Here is a 17,518-nt window from a genome sequence, read left to right on the forward strand (position 1 = left end):
GTGAGGAAAGGCGGGAACTCTGGCAAGAGAAATCTGTGTGCGGTGAGGGAAGGCCCACGAACAAGCCGGGAGTGGATGGAGTTTGGGGCTCCTCCCATTGGTGGAAGTACCAATACTGATTTGCATATGGTCTGTCCCCTTTGGCAATGGCGGACACAGGCCACAGAATCGTGGCATGGAAGGTTACCCCGTGTAATGGGTGGAAAGTTATGTGTTCTGGAGTAGGAGTTTGCATCCATCTCGAGTAGCACAGTGTGGGCACCGCCTCAGCAGAGGCTGTAAGGCCATGCCACTGTTGAACAGAAACAGCCCCAAGAGCCTGGATCTCCAGATGCAGGCACCACATCCTTGGCTGCCTTCCGCTTTACCAGACTGCGCTCAAAGAGTCACCCCCGGCCTTTAAGCAGGAGGACAATAGATGAGTGTTGGGGGTAGGAAATGCACCACAGCTCGATGGAGTGTTGGGGGTAGGAAATGCACCACAGCTCAATGGAGTGTTGGGGGTAGGAAATGCACCACAGCTCAATGGAGTGTTGGGGGTAGGAAATGCACCACCCATAGCGCGATTGTTGGGGTAGGAAATGTACCACACCTTGGGGATAGGAAATGCACCACACCTCGATGGAGTGTTGGGGGTAGGAAATGTACCACACCTAGACGGATTGTTGGGAACAAGACATGTACCACTCGTAGATGGGGGTAGAAAATGTACCGCCCTGTATGGCCCATTGTTCACCCCAGGCCTGTTCAGTCTTGCTTGCAATGTGTCGGTCTTAAGCGACACATTGCAGAGCAGGCCACCTTTGCCCCCAGAGGCACCACCTGAAAGTATCACCCAACGATGTGAGGTTCTATTTAGAGAACAAACAAAAGTGAAAATAGCCTGTTCTATTGTAATTGGTTATTTATAACGCCCTTAATACACAGAGGTTTCTAAGCGTGGTCCCGGGGAATCGAACCTGTGTTGCCCCGCATCGTCTTGCTTCCAAGGCGAGTGCCCCTGAGCTATCCTCTATGGGCAGTCTCCCACCCAGGAGGGCCTACAATCGTACTTGCATCTCTGTGCCAGACCAGAGGACAAGACTCTGGAAAAGCCCATAAGGACAGCCCAGCTCCAAAACGCCAGGCAATCCTCTGAGCAAGAGCACACACTGGGATATGTGCAAGGCGGGCTGTTCTCTAGGCACCTTTTCAACCCATAGTGGCAGGCACAGACAGTGCATTCCACCATGTGCCTCGACATGGCCTTACAACCTTGGGTTCAGCAGACACAACCTTGGGTTCAGCAGACATCGACTTACCGCAAAGATGCATCACGTTTCCTACCATTACTCAGTGAACTGCAGCTCTCAGACCCAGATCGGATTCCATTTTCACTAGATGTCAACAGTCTCTATACGTCCATCTCCCATGGAGAAGGTATCGAGGCGGGGGAATGGTTTCTCCTGCAACATGATTATGCCCAAATCCACGAAGTCTTCGCCATTGAACTATTCAATATGATCGCATATAACTAGCTTAGATACAATGACAAATGACAAATTCTTTCTGCGGATATCGGGACCATCCACGGGCTCAGCCTTTGCAGCCACCTACGCCAACATTTTCAAGTTTCCCTTTGAAACAGCTTACATTCTCAACGAAGATCCATGGTCCACTAAGATCATCTTTTGGAAGCGGTACCTAGATGACGTCTTTGCAATCTGGATAGGGACACGTACAGAGTTGACAATTTTTTGAATATATGCCACGATCATATTAAACTCACTCAGTGTGGGAGGGTGGCAGGGTGAGCAGGTACCTGGGCCCGGAGGACAGAGGGTGGCTAGGTGCACGGGTGCCAAGAGAGAACAGATCAGCAGGTCAGAGGGGGAGCGAAGGCAGAAGAAAAAGGAGAAAGGTCTTGAGGTGCTTCCGGAACTGGAGATGGTTCTCCTCAAGTTTCAGAGTGGCAGGGAGGCTGTTCCCGAGGGAGGACCGAGCCCCAAGTCCGAGATCTACCCCGAGCTTCTTTCTGTGAGAAACGACTGACCCCGAGGGAGTTGGAGGTAGACGAGCGAAGAGCTCGAGAGATGAGGTATTTGCGGAGGGATAGCTGAAGGTATTTTGGACTCAGGCCCCAGAAAGCCTTTTGGACAATGCAGAGGGTTTTTAATTTTATCCTAAGGCAAAAGAGCGGTGGACGGAGCATAAGTCAAATGTTAGAACAGACAATGACAAGTCTCCACTTTAAAGAACAATGCCAATCAATTGCACGGATGAGATGTGTCATACTTGAGGTACTCCAGCCCCTACCTAGAGGGGGGAGACTTACAAAAGAAACTATCACAACGTGAATTGCATTGGATCTATCATCTTGATGCCATTTGCCTTTTCGGTATGAACGAGGAATTCTATTTGCGTCCTTTTCTATATATTCAGGCACATTCCAAAAGAGGTCTTTATGAGTCATATTGCCCACAATGGTTCATACCGGACCGTCAACAGATGTGTCTACTCCGAGTACGCCTGTAACTACAGCCCCGGGGGCATTACCTGGTGCATTATTTTACTTTAAACAATTTATAACGCGCTGCCATGAGCCCTGAGGCGCGAGGGCGCAGACATTTGAGGGCGCAGAAATATTGGCCCCGCCGCCTCGGGTCTTATTGCCACATTAAACTGTTTGGCTTATTTTGGCCTCAGATAGTGCGCAGGACTTCCTCTTTGTTCGTATGTGTACAGTCCATGTACCAGGACTGCGTTTCTCTCGCCTCCCCCACTAGCCCCTCCCTCCCGTCCCGCACCTTGATCCAGAGTTATCTCCATCGTGATAGCTACTTAGATTAATTCTTAAAGATCACTACAAAAGGTGTGCACTGTGCAAAAGATCCTGCTCTAGGCACAGGGACCAAGTCCACATCTGGGGTGCCCTACTCACTTAGGGTGACACCCCAAGGGAATCAAAATCGTCCAACAATGTAGGAAGTCCTTTAGTGAGAGCAAGGCCCACCCCCACGTGCCAGGCGGCTTTTAAGACACTGCCGGGATAATGGTACGCACCGCAGGGGCAAACTAGAATTCCGTGCAGGGCCGCTCTCCAGGATTTGCACACGAGTAAGAGTCTCCAGTCATATTGCACGAGATGCAAGCACCTAGCTTAGACTGTGGCTGCCCGTCCATGTGCACGACAGGTCCCATGGGCAGAGGGCACTGGGTCTTAGGGTGGGAAGAGTTAGTGGCTGTCACGAGTGTTGCAATGATGAACTTCAGGGACATGTTCCACGTTCTCTTTTCTACTGCTACAGTTTAGGATACAACTCTCTGGAGACAGTACGATCACCTCACCAGGTTTTGCTGACAATTTGCCAAGGATCACTCAATGTGTCCGAGTGGGAAATCCGTTCAGGATCACACACTCTGGTTAGGTGGTGGAGCCGGAATTTAAACCGAACCCGAATCGGAAATGTATGTACTTGACCATTTACCTTCCTGGTGCAATTTGGCACGAATGTGTTAATGAAGACCAAAAATAATATACAGGGCACGGGTCACTTGATAAACCAACTTGACAATGTATATACATCATTGTTGAAGCAGGTTGATCAAAAGGAGGAGGATTGGGTCCTTTCGAATCCTATGTGCTTTTGTTTCAGTCTGGAAAAGTGTAAACGCTTCCCACAATTAAAGATTGCGAGAGGCAACTAGAATGGATTCCAATAGAATCTGCTTTCTCCAGGTGTAAAAGTGAAGCGGAATAGATTGTTTTTTCTGCCAGCATAAAATTCCACGCTGGTGGAAAACCAAGCCAATTTGGCAGGCAGACCTGGAAGAGCAGGCGAGTCTGCTCCGCTCTCCAGATTTTCCTGCCAAATCATTAAAAAAAAAAATTCCATTGTGGCATAAAAAGTGGGAGGTGAACAATACACTGCCTTTCTTTCCACGCCAAAGGAAAGAAACAATTATCCTCTAGGCATGTGGCTTTATTTTCCCCTTCCCTGATGGAAGCCTACAAGTACCAGCAGGCACATTAAAGAGACACACATCCCACACAGTGAAATAAAATACCTGACAAGGTCACTGCTTCACGCAGCTTGCAACTTGTATTGTACCCCCATAATTTCTAATCACACAGCAATCGCACTTAAATAAATTACAACAGTATACACATTCTGAGGAAAGAACCATTGGCAATGCCAATAGTTTGGGCTTTTCTGTATGCAATGGAAAGGCACTTGCCGGGCACTGCCGTAGTGGTATTAACTACCCATTGTTGGAAGCAGGTGCGACTGCCTGGGCATCGAATAGCAGTGCCTGGTAGAAACGTAAAACGTATGGAGAAGGCAAAAATGTGGGCTTTGCCAATGCTTGTTTTAAACAGGATTTCAGTGCGGGACAGGCAGAGCACTTATAAATCGAGCGGCTGAAGGCAGGCCAGGATGTTTACAACTCCAATTAAAGCATTAACACTCAGAAGACTGCTTTGAACAAGCACTGGCAGGCACTTTGAATGCAACACAGGATGGTAAGGCTTGATTAAAGCGAGTTCTAAGAGTTCCAGGTGGAGGCGTTTAGGGCGGGGCAAGGCAGGAATGGTTGGGAATTGCCATAGGGATTAGCCATGGGCAGGTTCGTAACCAAACACCCATAGACTGTGCCCCTCCTCATAAGCCATTCCTCCTGTTTAGTTCTCCAACGCAATTCGGCTTATAGGTACCGAATAGCCAACACTAAAAAAATGCATCCGCAAGACAATCCCTTCGAGTCGTTTACCCCAAGCACTAAAAACACTGCTTGTAAATGCCGAGGCCGTAAAGAGAGCGCGCATTTGAACTTGCAAACTGCAGGCTATCCCAACATCAGCAGGGAGCTCTTAACTCAGGAGCTATCCAACCGTCCACATGCCTACGCACAGCCAGGTACAGGCTCCCTCGCCTTATCCTACAGCCCAACGAGCGGCAGGGCAGACACACTTCTTGTAAACGGCTGCACCGAAAGCAGTTCTGCACCGCCAGACTAACTCGACACACGCTTATGAACCCGGAACTGTGTTAACGTCTGGTGCTCAACACACGTCTTCATGCCAGAAAACAAAACAGCAGCAGCAACAAACATTAAAACGCAAGCAGACTGATGTAGAACAGGTGGCAGAGGGAGGCCATTATTTCCCAAAACTGAGCGTCAAGGCTTCGGCAAACGGCCTGGCCTTTATCACACCCCAGCTTGGAATGTCTGCTGAGCCGCCTGTTAAAATTCCCACCAAACCATGACCCGATTTCCGGGAAAAGCCAAGGCTGGGATCCTGCCCTTTGTTAGGCAAAAGCTGCAGGGATTAGTTCCCCCGGAGGAGGCATGCGGTGGCCTGCTCCTTGCCAGCCCCCAGAACGATGGCCGACTGCCCACCGGGAATGCGGGCCCTCACCTGCACTGCATTTAGCCAAGGGGCGGCGGAGGCTCGTGCTCGCACGTCCAGAAAAGGCGCCAATGTGCAATCGGCGGCCGTCCCGATTTGCCCTACTGCTAATACGTCCTATCCATTCCCCTCCAATTTGCCCCACCCATTCATCCATACGCGCCCAAATCTTGGCGCTGCCACCTCCGCCCTCTCGCTTGGCAAAGCCAATGCTCTCCCTTGTCACAGGGCGCGTTTCTTACAGACTAGGCTGGCGAAAGCCTTCACATCACTGCGGCCCACTTGAGCAAACCCAGGGCCGTCTTAAGCACTCTTGGAGCCCTGGGCACAGACATCTTTGGGGCCACTTCCACCAAAGGAATTAAGTGATCAAAAATACCGGTCGCGCCCCGCGCCCCCCACGCTCACAACCTATAGGTTGATGTGCCGTCTGGCAGCATAATAAGCACGTTTACTCCCTTTAAGTCCCCTTACCCTCTTCATCGGAAGGCCAACATTAGCAGTCTATGAAGAGGTTACTTCTGTTCTAGTATAGATACAGGATAACTTTATCAACAGCATCCCGGGAGGTATGCAGCCTGTAGTATCAAAGCCGGACTGTATGTAAAAGGTACATGTAACCCAGAATAGGCAGAGAACTCACATTAGCTGCCTCAGAGAACGCAAAAGTGCTCAGGCATGGATAGAGGAGACCAATTGGAAGGAATGAGAAAGCTACACATACCATAGTATGGGTAGTGGATGCAGATTAGAAGCTACCAGGAAGGTGTCTCTATCCAGACAGACTGAGATAAGAAGTGGGATATGGTTTCAAATAGTGTTGCCATTAGAGTCGAAAGAACAAAGTGTCTGTGGTGTGCAATATATCAATGCTCACTATTATAGTGGAAGCAACACTATAGCCAGTGAAACCATGAAATCATACCCTGAGAAGGAAATCACTCTGAAGGGCTGACAATTTAGAAAGATGGAAGGAATGGCAATTTGGAGATGTTAGGCAATACAAGATTAAGTGAGATGCCCAGGATCACATATTGGTTAAGGAGCTAAACTGGGATTTGTGCAAACTCTGAAATGTCTGCATTTGAACACTCTTCCAGTTCTTACCATGAACTAAAAACAAATCTCATTTTATAAAACTTACTTGGAAAGTGCACACATCACATTACCAATTTCTAAAAACAATATATTGTAGAAGGGTGTTACGCAAAATGGGAAGGATTATAATTTTGATCCTCTCCATCAACGAGGGAAGTATATAAAGAACAGCGTACCAATTAATGTTATTTAACAGATTTAATCTGGGTTGCTTTTTGTATTTTAAAGCTTTAAATACTTCCAGAACAATGGCTTGTGAAATTGTCATTTATAAACATGCCTAAACATCGTTGGCTTACTAAAAAAAGCTAACCGTTTTTTGTGCCCAGAATATGCTTGCCCGAGGCCTGCATCACCCCATCGGAACAAACATTTCTAGACCTACACCATACGGATGACATGTCAGCTTTTATAGCAACCCCCATCTGGTGCAGGTACATTGCTGATAATAGCACCTGTTGGATTGTCCTATTCTAATCTTGCATATGAACACACATCTCGCAATGAGTGCTTAACACACTGAGCTAACTTCTGAACCATTGTGGCAGTCAATTTATAAAATATACATTTCAACATTGCCTATTGCACATGGTCAACATAGGAAGAAGAAAATGCTACAGGAGTTGTGCGGTAAGGAGCACACCACAAACTACGTATACCACAGTGAACACGGAAAGCATTACATGATGAATTGATCAAGGCAGAATGTACTTGTCAAAACAGAATTGCAATGGGTTTAGAGCCTCAGCAGCACGCCATAAAATATCCTGAAGTGTGCTATGGAAGTCTGGTGAACAATGGAATCTTAATGCTTTAGATCAGGCAGCCTTGTGGGGCCTCTTCCCAGGTGGGGGCCTGGAGAAAGTGCCCCCTTTTCACTCTCATAAAAACTTCTGAGCACACATCCATCACGCAACTGCAACGCAACCATATCCATCGCCCAGCCTAGATACTGCAATCACCGTTAAGTCTTGATTGTAAAACGGCCCTTAAACTTGCTCTCATGCTTAGCAACGACTAATCCCAGTTAAGAAACACGCATCCCAGCTAGCACAGCCATGACCACTCATCAGTTTGTGCGTTTTCCCCCACTAAACCGTTTGTCCACTAGCTAATCCTCCATTCCGATCGCCTCCTTTGCCCCCAAACCTCCTTTTATAGCCACTTAGTAAGATGTGAGGACAAGGCCCCACTTCTTGGACAAGGTCCGATGCCGCAAGAACACACAGGTGTTGATGGGCACAGTATCAGGGTTAAAAATTCAGGGAAGCTGGGAGCCAGTCAGCTCCTGCTTGTAGCCCAGAAGAGCCTGGTTAGATTGACACCAGCAGCTACCAGGAGCTACCTTTGAATTCCCAGGCCACTGATGCCTAACAAACACACCTATGTGAATTTAACTGTCTGCGTTTGGGACAATCTTTAAAATGAACATTAGGACACATCTATATGGCATTTAAAGCATATGATATAGCATTTATAACGCGCCTATACACAAGTGTTTCAAGGCACGACGAGGCAGGGAGGGGGAACAAGGGAAGACAAACAACAATCCTACTAGGCCAGGTATCATTCAGACCGCGCAAGTGCATAAGGGGTCATAAAGTATGCACAAAATTATAGGTTTGCATCTTAAGTGGAGGTAAGATTTGCGGGACGCTATGTACTAGCTCCTCGATCCCCAGTAGTAGCTCCTGGTCACTGGTTAATGCTGGACACCCAGGAGCCGCTTTTACACCCTGCTTATTTCGACCCCTGCAGTATAACTACTGAGCAACATACTAGACCATAGCATAGAGTGCCCACCCTGAAGAGCAAATCCCTCCAGGGGTACTTTGCCAAACGAAAAGAAAGCATAATGAAAGCTGCAAACCTTACCCGGCACTAAGAATGCTTGCATTTGCCAACACTGCATCAAGAAAAAGACGTGTAGTATACCTTAGCAAAGACCCTGGGGTCACGTGTCCAGCATCAGTGCCCCCACGCCTGCCAGGGGCGAGCTTTCCACCATCCCCAGGCTGCACAGAGCCATCTGATCCCTGGCATCAATCAGGGCACAACTCACCCATCTTGGCAGCCCCACCTTTCACCCCACTAAGGAACCCAGAAGTGCTTACAAGGCACCTAGAAACCCCACCAACTGTGGGGAGAGCATGGAAAGCTGTGGTCATAATGCATTTTCTATACATTCCCCTCTAAAGAACTCAAAGAGTTGTACTTGGGCATTATATAAATATATGTTATGTTATGTTAGGTTAAATGAGCTCCACAAGCACAGGTTATCTTGGCGCTATGGGGTCCTTATAAAGGGGAGCAGTTGGAAAGAGCAGCAAAACAAAATCGAGAAGTAGTTGGCTAAAAAAAAAAAATTAAAAAAATTAAAAAAATAATACCATCTTGCTTTTCAGAAAGCGCAAAAAACGTAACAGTTGCACGTAGAGCCAAGGGGAGCGAATTCCATAACCCTTGTGCCGAAGCCGAAAAATCTCATCCACCGATGTAGTTCTAGAAAAACGGGGGGGACACAACAGCAGCTGGTTCGAAGATTCTGCGAAGGGACATACTTAATGAACAACTCACGCACATAAAGTGCTCTGAAGCCATGGTAGGCCCAATAGACCAGAGTCTTTACATTTAATTCTGGCCTCCACCAGAGGCCAGTGTTGATTCCGTAATACCGGCGATAGTTGGGGAGGCCTGCAGCCAGGAAAGCGGCAGAAATTTGCAGCACTTGAAGACGTTGTATTAGAAACTTGGGTTTTGGAAAGAGTGACCCCTGCTCGGTATGTGTTGCCAGAGGAGATAGAAGATTTGCTGTCGGCTGTCTTCGGCCCCTGACTCTGGAGCAGCATACCTGATCCGGGGCTGTCAAACACTCAGTTTCGAAAGGCCCTTAAAACCTTCCTGTTTAAAATGGTAGCAGGGCGGGTTACTTGGTGGCTTTTCGGTCTTCTTTTCTTCAGTGATCTACTACACGGCCTGCGTACATTTTGATGAAAAGTCCCTACAAGGAGTTGTGTTTATAATGTTGCTAACAAGGTGTCAGGGGTGACTACTTAATCTATTACAGAATGTACTCATCCAAACAAAACATTATATTGGAGTGTTGTTGTTAATGCAGGAACCTAATCAACATAGACATAGGCAAAGGCTGCAGAATGCACCATAGAAGTACAATATTTATAATCTTGTAATTTTGGATAGTACAATAATGAACGCTACCTTATCAGAGTTCTGAGTAACAATTCAAGACTTACAGCACTTGTGCTGGTACAAACAATACATATCAAGACCCACAATGCATACAAATCAGAGGCACATACAGGGAAACTAAAGTAAGGAAGAAAGAAACTGCATCATCAGAAAATGTTAACATTAAAGTTTATCTTCATGTATACAAATTAATTGTTTACATGTTTGAGGCCTGCTCATTTCCCCATGTATGTGCACCATAAGATGAGACCAAACCCTAAGGAAAGTACTTTAAGAACATACGACAAGGTTAATGTCTATATACGTAGCACCTTTTCCATTTAAATATTATGACTGTCAGTGAACAAAACCGCCTGGCCTATATATGTCAGTGAACAAAAACAAGTGGGCCAGATATGTGATGTCATCCGCGATGTCCTCTTTGATGTCCTGGGTGTTAGTCTTAGCAGTGCACAGTGGAGGTGCGAGTTATGGTTACTTAGCAAATTTCTGGAGGTTTTTTGGTTTTACTTGAAACCATAACGTCTCTTTAACAACGTTTTCCATTGAATATCTATTATATTTTGTTCCTTTGTTCCAGTGGTGCCTTGATACGGTTAAGTCAGTTCTGGGTGCGATATAAATATTCAAAAAATAAATAAACATTGCGTTACAATAGTCAAAAGGTCCCCGAGACAGAAACAGGGACAATCAGACTCCACAGGTTTGCTGGAATATACCTCAGGTTCAGAAATGTTCATGGTCGGTCCTGAAGTTGTTTAATAACGTTATTATTGCAATTGCGCTCTGCTGCTCCTCCCCCCTCAACCAAAGACCTCCCCGAACACCTTGGGTGGAATTAAACTTTTGCCCTTAGCCTAGTTACCATGAGTGAGCCGAAGGCTATTTCTGGGCTGGAGTGGGGGGGTGGGGGGGCTTTTGACTTGCCTGCGTGTGAACCATTGGCTAGGGCAGGGTTCTTAACCTTTGGCTCTACAGATGCTTTGGACTACCACTCCCATCAGCCCTCGCCAGCATAGTCAATGGCGAGGGATAAAGGGAGGGCCTAGAGAGCGCTGCAGTGCATTGTGGATCTTCAGCTCCCACTCAGACGTTGTAGGACAAAAGAGAAAATAAGGCCTGAAGTGTCAAGCCGAGGGCGATTGTCTTAGTTTCTTTCCAAGGAGTCCATAAGCATCTGCTATGTCTCGTAAAGTCTAGTCTATACATCATCCTATTTTAATATGCGAGACTTTATTTTGTGGTCCATCCCTGTGCTTACCTTTTCTATGGGCACATCAGTGTGATGGGGTCTAAATGCTTAGGGACTTAGGGCCTCATCACGAGTTGAGCGGTATCCCTCCTGGGATACCACCCAACTTTATTCACATTACTGCACATCCATCCGGCGGTATTACTGCCGTAACATGGGTTGGGCGGGAAACATTATTCCCCCATTGGGTCCATTGGACTCAATGGGGAATTATCGGCGCAATTACCACCGGCGGTATTACAGCTCAGTAATTGCACCGAAAATCAGCATTTTCCGGCATGTTTACCCCCCGGCTATGAGCTGGGGGTAAACACGCCATATTCATGATTGAGCGGACCATTAAATGCAGCAGTAACCCCGTTACCACTGCATTTAAGTGCTACTGCCAACTCTTCCATGCCAACTGGCCAATGAATGGACGGATCAAAGGGAGAAGCACTCGGGGGAAGGGAGGGGGGAACCGACACAACAGCCAGTGCTACATGATACAGAGCTGATCCTTGACGCACTACCAGCCCCACTGACATCCGAAGCGCATAAACCGGGGGGCTAATTAAGACCGCCCGCCTGGGATTTAAGCTAAAGGAGTTGGAGGATCAAGTGGCACACAATATCACTCCTCACCGGGCACGGCAGGAGATATTTATAGCCGGTCAATGCCGGGGACACAATGGGCAGCAAGGGCAGTACAGAACGCCGGGGAACGCTGCAAGAACCGAATGCCTCTCAAGGCAGTGGTGGACTGGCCTACAGAAACTAGAGAATTCCGGGGGGGGGGGGGTCACCAAACCATGGACCTGTGGGGTGTGGTTACCCTGGCAATCACCCAATCCCTCCCCTATCCGGGCAGGGGGGGGGGGGAATAGCTCAGGGGCAACGCGCATGCACCCGAAGCAATACCAGGTCCAGCGCTTAGAAGCTGAACTCCAGAATGTAGCGCAATATAAAAGCCCAATTCCAACCCCCATGCCCCATCTCTCCTCGTCCTCCACTTCCCTTTCAAGCAAAGATGGAGTTATATCACAACACTGCAACAACACACAAGCCGCACCAACAGCACATGAGGGCTGACATTGATCCGATACTCGCACCAAAGCTCAGCACCCGGTGTATACCGAGCTGAAGCTCCAACCGAACACCAGTCCTCTCACTATCCTATTCCCGTTTCACCTACTAACCCATCCCACTTTCTCGTTTGCAGATCCGCCAGAGTGCCTGGGGACCAACTCCGTTGGTGACGGTGCGCGGTACCAATACCTTTAACATAAGCTTCCGGTAGGTTTCCTCACACCGAAAACAGGCTTTAGATCCATTTTTCCTGTTATGTTTGACTACATTTGAATTCCTATAGACGGGAACATTTGCTTCAAAGTTCGCTATTTGAAACCATTACAAATTTTCTTGGGCAGTGAATACCCCGGCGCCCCCAAAACATTCGCTTGCAGAGTGTAATACTGGTACCCTTTAAAAAACATGTGCATCGCCTCTTTTGGTGCCCAGGCCACCTTTCTCCAGGAAGTGCAGCATCATCACACTTCCCGGAGAGAAGCCAGGAGAGACAGCACGTCCTGCGTGCCCAACTCCAGGACCAAGGACTTCCCAGCATGCACCGCTCAAGAGGGCCAGGCACGCACACCTGTGAAATATCTCTGAAGACTCAAAACTGCACCCAGTGCCCAAACGAAAGTGCCAGGCACCCTGAGTGTTCTTAATGCACAGCAGTGAAAGGAGCTCAAAACTGCCCTGCATGCATAACTGCGAGAAACAAGAGCCCTCAAACTGTTCAGTGTGCACAAATGAAGCTTTGTGCACTACTAGAGTGTGTCTCTAACGCCTACAGCGTCCGTGCATGCACAAATTTAAAAAAGCTGACAATCCAAAACCACCTACTAGAATGCACAAGTAGCCATATACCCAGTGTGAGGAATTCCACCATCTGCACGGTGGGTGTGAAGGCAACCTTGGCCTCTGGCTCGGCTTCACACGTTGTTGTCTTCACAGTTATGTATGCAGGGCAGTTTTTCTGCCACCAATTTGTTAAAATGGATTTCTGAACTCTGGCCCGGTGGGCGAAGGTTCAGAAGGCCAGCCTAGTTTCTTGGAACAGGGTAACCTTCTGGACAAGCCAGACCAATCAAGATAGCATTGGCAGCGGCCATAGGTCTCAGGAGGGGTGAGTGTGATCGAAAGCCCACAATGAGCACACACAGTAAACACCACCACAAATTACTGACCCTTCTTTACAGGTTGTGGACCCTTACTGTGCACCATTCCTTTAGGCCATTGGTATCTGTATAAATGTTCTATAGTAGTGTTGTGTTGGTTGAAGTATTACTGCTGATCTTTGCTGGTGCTTGATTGCAAAGGCCTTGGAATACATGTATTTGTATTTTTGTTATATATAAACACACCTGACTGGGAGTGATTTGTAAGTGTCCTTTGCTGTGTGTGCTCTTTGTGGGCTTCCAATCACCCTCACCCCTCCTGAGAGAGACCTAGTCTTGACCGCTGCCAATGCTATCTTGATTGGTCTGGCTTGTCCTGAAGTCCAAGAAACTAGGCTGGCCTTCTGAACCTCCGCTCACCAGGCCAGAGTTCAGAAATCCATCTCAACACAGGGCGGTTTTGAGTCTTGAGCCCTTTTCACAGTTGTGCATTAAGAAAATTTGGGGGTGTCTGGCACTTTCATGTGGGTACTGGGGGTAGTTTTAGGTCTTCAACTAACCCTAAATGCACAACTGTGAGACAGAACCAGCAACTTCGAACTGCTGTGCATGCACAAATGAAGAGCCAGAGACCCAGGACAGCCCTGCATGCACTAGTGTGAGAAAGAACAACAGTCATACATGCACAATGCAGAGAGCTGGACACATGCAGGAAAAACTGAAAAAGAGCAAAAGACCCAAAACTGCACCACGTGTATAAATGAAGAGCAGGAGACACGAGCAGGAGGCGGGCTCAAGGCTGTCCCGCGTGCACAAGTGAAGACTAGAGGGGGGCGCGAGAAGGCTGTCCCGCATGCACAAGTGAAGACTAGAGGGGGGCGCGAGAAGGCTGTCCCGCATGCACAAGTGAAGACTAGAGGGGGGCGCGAGAAGGCTGTCCCGCATGCACAAGTGAAGACTAGAGGGGGCGCGAGAAGGCTGTCCCGCATGCACAAGTGAAGACTAGAGGGGGGCGCGAGAAGGCTGTCCCGCATGCACAAGTGACGACTAGAGGGGGGCGCGAGAAGGCTGTCCCGCATGCACAAGTGACGACTAGAGGGGGGCGCGAGAAGGCTGTCCCGCATGCACAAGTGACGACTAGAGGGGGGCGCGAGAAGGCTGTCCCGCATGCACAAGTGACGACTAGAAGGGGGCGCGAGAAGGCTGTCCCGCATGCACAAGTGACGACTAGAGGGGGCGCGAGAAGGCTGTCCCGCATGCACAAGTGACGACTAGAGGGGGGCGCGAGAAGGCTGTCCCGCATGCACAACTGCCAGGAAGGAGTAGAGACCAAAAACCTGCCACAAACGCAGAGATTAAAAGATCAAGAGACCAGCGGACTGTCATTCACAAAAAACACACAAAGGCGAAGACCCAACACTGGCTGGCCTCCCCAACTCCCAGAAGCAGCCAGACACCTAACACTGCCTCGGGTGCTCAAATGAAGGAGATGCGAGGACCAAGGGCTGCCACACGCGCCTGGCCACCCTTCACAAAGCCAGGGCGAAGGTGGGTAAACCACTGCCCCCACCATGGGGCTCTACCCTTTGCCACCAGCCATCACCTGACAAGCACCAGTGGAGAAGGGGAGCCAGACCCTACGCAGAAGGGGAGGGGGGGCTAAATTGGAGTGTCACGCCTCGCCGCACAAACATATTCACACAGTGCCCAAATGCCCGCCAATCGCGGGATGGGTCGCCAGAAGCGCTGGCATGGCGTGCGGTGCGGCTGCGGTGGTGGTGGCGGCACAGGGACTGGCACGGGTGCATAGCAGTAGGAGTGGAAGGGGAGGGGAGGAGGGCAATGCAACATGGGTAGGAGCGGAGTATTGATAATGAGGGGGGGTGGCAACAGGACTTCAGTAAGAGTCAGGGGAGGGAGGGCACCCCCTCCAGCAGCACCAAGTTGGCGCACACTGTAGCTTTAAAAACGCTTCCTCATGCCAGCGCGCTTACGCTGCGGCTAAGAGAGAGTGCAGCCCGTGTGTAATGTGAGAGCGCAAGGCAAATAAACACGGGGTCAGACGACCAGGGCTAGCTGGGGTGGGGGTTACCCGATCCCACCCCACCCCACCCGCCCGCTTCCCATGTCGCCTAAACATTAGCTTTGAAAAGGGAGAACCTTCCATTGGGCCCTACGCCCCCATCAACAGAGGCCCTGGAACGCGGCTCAACCCGGGACAGGACCGGGTGGGAGCAGAGGTGGGACACACCTGGAAAGAGCGGGGGAGGGGCGTGGGCATTAATCAGAAGAGAGATAGGGGGCAGAAGGACACAAGGGGGGGTGACTAAGGAGTGAGAAAAGAGCAAATACAAGAAGAGATAAGCAAGTGTGTACAACGTGCAGGGAGTGCGAGTAAGGGACGGGGAAAGTGCAGGGAAGTAGTAAGGGACGGGGAAGGTGCAAGAATGATGGTGCGAGAAAGGGAGTAAGGGACGGGGAAGGTGCAAGAATGATGGTGCGAGACAGGGACGGGGAAGGTGCAAGAATGATGGTGCGAGAAAGGAAGTAAGGGACGAGGAAGGTGCGAGAAAGGAAGGGACGAGGAAGGTGCGAGAAAGGAAGGGACGAGGAAGGTGCGAGAAAGGAAGGGACGAGGAAGGTGCAAGAATGATGGTGCGAGAAAGGAAGCAAGGGACGGGGACAGAATGATGGTGCAAAAATAAGGGGGTGGAAGGCTCATGGAAAGGGGTAAGAGGAGGAAAAGGCATGGAGGTAAGTGTAAGACGATGGCAGAAATGGAGATAAGCAAGAGGGAAGGGAGCAGGAAAGGAGGGTAGGTGGGGGCGACAGGAAGGAGAGGGGCCGCTACACACACGGATCTCGGTGAGCTTTCTATAAACACCCGGGTGCATTCGATAAGGCAGCCCCGATGGGACTGGCAAGGCTCCCCGCGAGTCTCTCCCGCTTAACTAGGCATTGACCGCAAGGAGGGTAGCGCCCTGAAGCGGCTTGCAAGAGGCAGGCGGCGCTATTGATGCACCCGCTGAACACAGATGGCGGAAGCCTTGCGCGACATCCCCGAGCGGGTGCCACGAACCAGGGGCGCTTTAGGGCAGGGACTTGGCCGGGGTGTGAGCCAAAAGGGGGTGAGACTCGAACAGGAGACCAAATGATGGGGAGGGGGCCGGCAGCCGAGGTGCGAGCCAAAAGGTTGAGAGCCAGGGGGGCAGCTGAGGTGCGGGCCAAAAGTGACAGAAGGGCCCCTCTACGTGCGAGAGAAAGTGAAGCCAAGGATCCCCAAAAGTGCAGGGGAGAGGCAAGTCAGGCGCCTGGAGCTGGGCGAGACTGCCTCCCCCCAGAGCCCACCACCCTAGCAGCACGCCTCAGGTGTGTGTGTGTGTGTGGGGGGGGGTGCTTGGTCTTGGGATCCCTTCCGATGGTAAGAGTCCAAGACAATCACAAGAAAGGGGGTCTCCTGGAGTGTATCAGAGAGGGGGTGGGGCTGGGGGCAAGTCCGGGAGAGTAGGGCTGCAAGTCTGGGGGGGCGTCTCAGCAGACCAGTCTATGTGGGGGCGCTCCCGAGGCTGCACGTACGGAGTCTTCAGCTCCCCGTGCACAGTGCCCCCCGCCCTCCACACCTGTGGGACTGCCCTCGCCCCGGTACTCACCGCACAGCCCCAGCCACAGCATTGGGACAGCAGCCCCCGGCTCCATGTTCCACTCTCCCTGGCTCCTGTCCGCGGGTGATGGTGGGGGGCTCCTGCTCTCCGCACGCCCGTGCACTCCAGGGCGGGCAGGCAGGCAGGGTGTCTCCGCGCGCACAGCCAGGGGGTCCGCGCTCCCTCCCGCTCGCCACTTCCCGCACTGATTGTTCTGAACAGCGTGAGGCGCCTCCTCCTCTTCGCCCTCCCGCCCTCCCGCGGCGCCGAGAGCCGCCGAGAAACACAAACTTTACCCGCGCGAGTAAACCTGGGCGCGCCCTCCCGCGCCAGACTCCCGCCAGTGCCCACAACTTCCTGCTTCAGCCATCCCAGGACCACAGAACCAGGAACTGATGGGATGCACGGCTAACCACTGCCAGCTACTGCAGCCTACCGGCCGCTAGTAGCAACAAGGGACCATTCCAACTAATAACAACCACCCATACTATTAACCACGGTCAACCAGCCGCAACCGTAACTAGCCACTACAATCCACTGTCAACCACTAGGAGTCGCTTCCAGCCACTACCAACCACTGGCCGAGTCTATAAATACCCGCCCAAACTACTGGAGTGAGTACTTACCACTGCCACCCAGTACCAACCCATTCTAGCCACTACAATCCACTGTCAACCGCTAGGAGTCGCTCCCAGCCACTACCAACCACTAGCCGAGTCTAGACATACCCGCCCAAACTACCAGGGTCACTCCCAGCCAC

General features: G+C 50.4%; 1 protein-coding gene across 1 annotated transcript in view; it reads right to left on the minus strand.

Moving 5' to 3' along the window:
• PTGFRN (prostaglandin F2 receptor inhibitor) overlaps nt 1-16,979 on the minus strand; it is a 467,509-nt gene extending 450,530 nt beyond the window's left edge. The window contains exon 1 of the mRNA XM_069635781.1: nt 16,768-16,979. Within this exon, the coding sequence (XP_069491882.1) occupies nt 16,768-16,813 (46 nt within the window). The 5' untranslated portion in view covers nt 16,814-16,979. The remainder of the gene's footprint in view (nt 1-16,767) is intronic.
• Nucleotides 16,980-17,518: the final 539 nt, after the last annotated feature.

Source organism: Ambystoma mexicanum, chromosome 7p (genome assembly GCF_040938575.1).
Source record: "Ambystoma mexicanum isolate Mex_15411 chromosome 7p, UKY_AmexF1_1, whole genome shotgun sequence".
NCBI classification, from domain to species: domain Eukaryota; kingdom Metazoa; phylum Chordata; class Amphibia; order Caudata; family Ambystomatidae; genus Ambystoma; species Ambystoma mexicanum.